Source organism: Limulus polyphemus, unplaced genomic scaffold (assembly GCF_000517525.1).
Source record: "Limulus polyphemus unplaced genomic scaffold, Limulus_polyphemus-2.1.2 Scaffold196, whole genome shotgun sequence".
NCBI lineage: Eukaryota > Metazoa > Arthropoda > Merostomata > Xiphosura > Limulidae > Limulus > Limulus polyphemus.
Window position 1 is genome coordinate 417,986 of NW_013665806.1, and position 2,593 is coordinate 420,578.

The window sequence follows — 2,593 nt, forward strand, 5'->3', positions numbered from 1 at the left end:
TATGTGAAATAAGCTAGTGATTTGTTGATAATGTGAAAGAGAATATCGTTTTTTAAATATAATGGTGTATTTCGCGACTATGTGAAATAAGCTAGTGATTTGTTGATAGTGTGATAGAGAATATCGTTTTTTAAATATAATAGTGTATTTCGCGACTATGTGAAATAAGTTAGTGATTTGTTGATAGTGTGATAGAGAATATCGTTTTTTAAATATAATGGTGTATTTCGCGACTATGTGAAATAAGTTAGTGATCTGTTGATAGTGTGATAGAGAATATCGTTTTTTAAATATAATGGTGTATTTCGCGACTATGTGAAATAAGCTAGTGATTTGTTGATAGTGTGATAGAGAATATCGTTTTTTAAATATAAAGGTGTATTTCGCGACTATGTGAAATGAGCTAGTGATCTGTTGATAGTGTGATATAATTTGGTGAATTTCTGATGGTGTGATAAAGAGTATCATTTTACTTGTTTTAACCAGTAAAAATGTGGTTTGCATTACAAGAAGTGCTATACCAGAACGTTTCTTGTTTTTGTTAAAGAATTAGTTGTCTTGCTCTCTTTGTTTTTCTTTTCCAATAGACTGAACAAGATAAAAGACAGAAATAAAATTTGTCTAGGATGGACGATTTTTTGGCTAACAACAAGATGTTGATGAAACAGCAGTCTCTAAATGCCAGTCATGTAATATTTTCTTTACGACGACGACTACGAGAACAAGACCAACTTATAATCCATCTTTGTAGTGAAAGAGATCGTGTTATAAGAGAAATACTTTCTAGTTTACTTTTTATAGAAGGCGAACTTAGAAAAGAACAAAAAGAGATCGTTTCTATACTGAAAGAAAAAGATCGCATTATACAAAAGACACAAAAGGAGCTGGAGTATTGGAGGACACGTTTTATATATCATGAGAATCAAGGCACATGGGAAAACTCTGCTACACCAATATCTGAAAATCAAATGTCTCAGCTCATTCAAAATAGCCTGGCACAGTATGTAAACGATAAGCCGGATCCTCTAAAAAAATCAGATGCTAATAGTTCGTGCAATAACGATGAACTGTTTATAAATGAACTTTCAGCCATTGACACCGTGGAATATACTACAAGTGATACAGAGGAAGTTAAGCACAAAATAGACTCCACAGAAACGAGTCTTGCTCAGAGTAACGAATTTTTGAAACAGAATATTGAGAGTGAAACAGAAGGCCTCTCTGACGCCGAATCCATTGTAGATTATTACTTGGATCAACAGCCACAAGAATTAGATAATTTTGAAAAGGATCAGGCTAAAAGTAAGCTTTCTCGAAGGAGATACCTGTTACATGGCAGTTACGAAAGGCTGACAGATATTGGACAGATGGGAGAAAAGCTTTTAAGCAACCAATTTAAAAGAATCTTGAGCAATCATCGATCAGTAGTAAGACCAAGAGATGTAAAATACAAGAAAATCTCTCGATCTCGCACGCAGGCTTTCGAGGAATTGAAGAGCAAATTACGACACATCAGTGAACCACGTCTGTAAAATCTTTAATGTAATAATTTGTTGAGTTTTGGTGGAGGTATGATTAACCTTTTTTTTTCATTTATCTAGTCTATAAAATAAGTTTATTACGTACAACTGTATTTTTTAAATCAACTTTGTTCCTATTAGAACAGTAAACTGCACACGTACATTTAATATATATGTATATATATATGTTATGTATACAGAAATTGCCATATTTTCTCCCCTTTTTTGTTGGCATGCTATATTAAAAATGAAAATATTTCATGAGTCTCGACACATTGATATTCATTTACAATATTGTTTATGATAATGTAGATAATTTAAATCAAGCCGTTTACTGAAAAAGTTAAATTATTCGTTTATGTAACCATCAACTCTGACTGCTTACTGACATCCTGAACTTTGCAATTACTAGACGTAGAACTCCAATAGTTACACTTAATTCTTTATTAAGGAAAAACATGATGAATGGATATTTTATTCATCCTAATATTACATCTGAAAGATTAAGGGATAATGTGTCTTTAAATAATAAACAGTTAAGTAAAATTGGAAACAAGCTTTAGTTACACAGTAAAAACAATGAAAAAGATATATATAATGAATAGTTAATAATGTTATTTTTTTAATATTCAAGGACACTGGATTTCGTAGTCGGATTTAAGATGACGTTTTTTATGGTTTCTTACTGACTTTCACCAATAGATGGCACTAATTAAGAATTACATTATGCGGAACTGTAAAAAAAAAAAAAGAAGATCTCTACAAAATATTGTATTTCCGAAACACCCTTTATTGATTTAGTTATCAATTATTGTACTAGTGAATAGCTGTCTGTTTTGGGTCGGCAGTGACATCATTCACCCTGTTATCGTATCTGAAATATATTAGTTGTAAACAAGTTGGTATTAACGCTAGACAGGTGAGTTATCTCACGTTTGTACATCACAATACGACTTGCTTACTAAAGAAAAACACAAAAGGTTTTTGAATATTATTGTTTCCGTCAAATTAACAATTTTACTATACTTTATGATCAAAAGTAAGCTAACTAGTTATATCAGAACTAGAAAAGT

The 2,593-nt window shown here is 31.3% G+C and overlaps 1 protein-coding gene across 5 annotated transcripts in view; it reads left to right on the forward strand.

Moving 5' to 3' along the window:
• The window catches only part of LOC106478279, a 32,776-nt gene extending 30,505 nt beyond the window's left edge, over positions 1-2,271 (forward strand). For all 5 annotated transcript variants that reach the window (XM_022381862.1, XM_013938810.2, XM_022381863.1 and 2 more), the window contains one exon: positions 588-2,271. In XM_022381862.1, coding sequence (XP_022237570.1) covers positions 627-1,532 — 906 coding nt within the window. In that variant the 5' untranslated portion in view covers positions 588-626 and the 3' untranslated portion in view covers positions 1,533-2,271. The remainder of the gene's footprint in view (positions 1-587) is intronic.
• Positions 2,272-2,593: the final 322 nt, after the last annotated feature.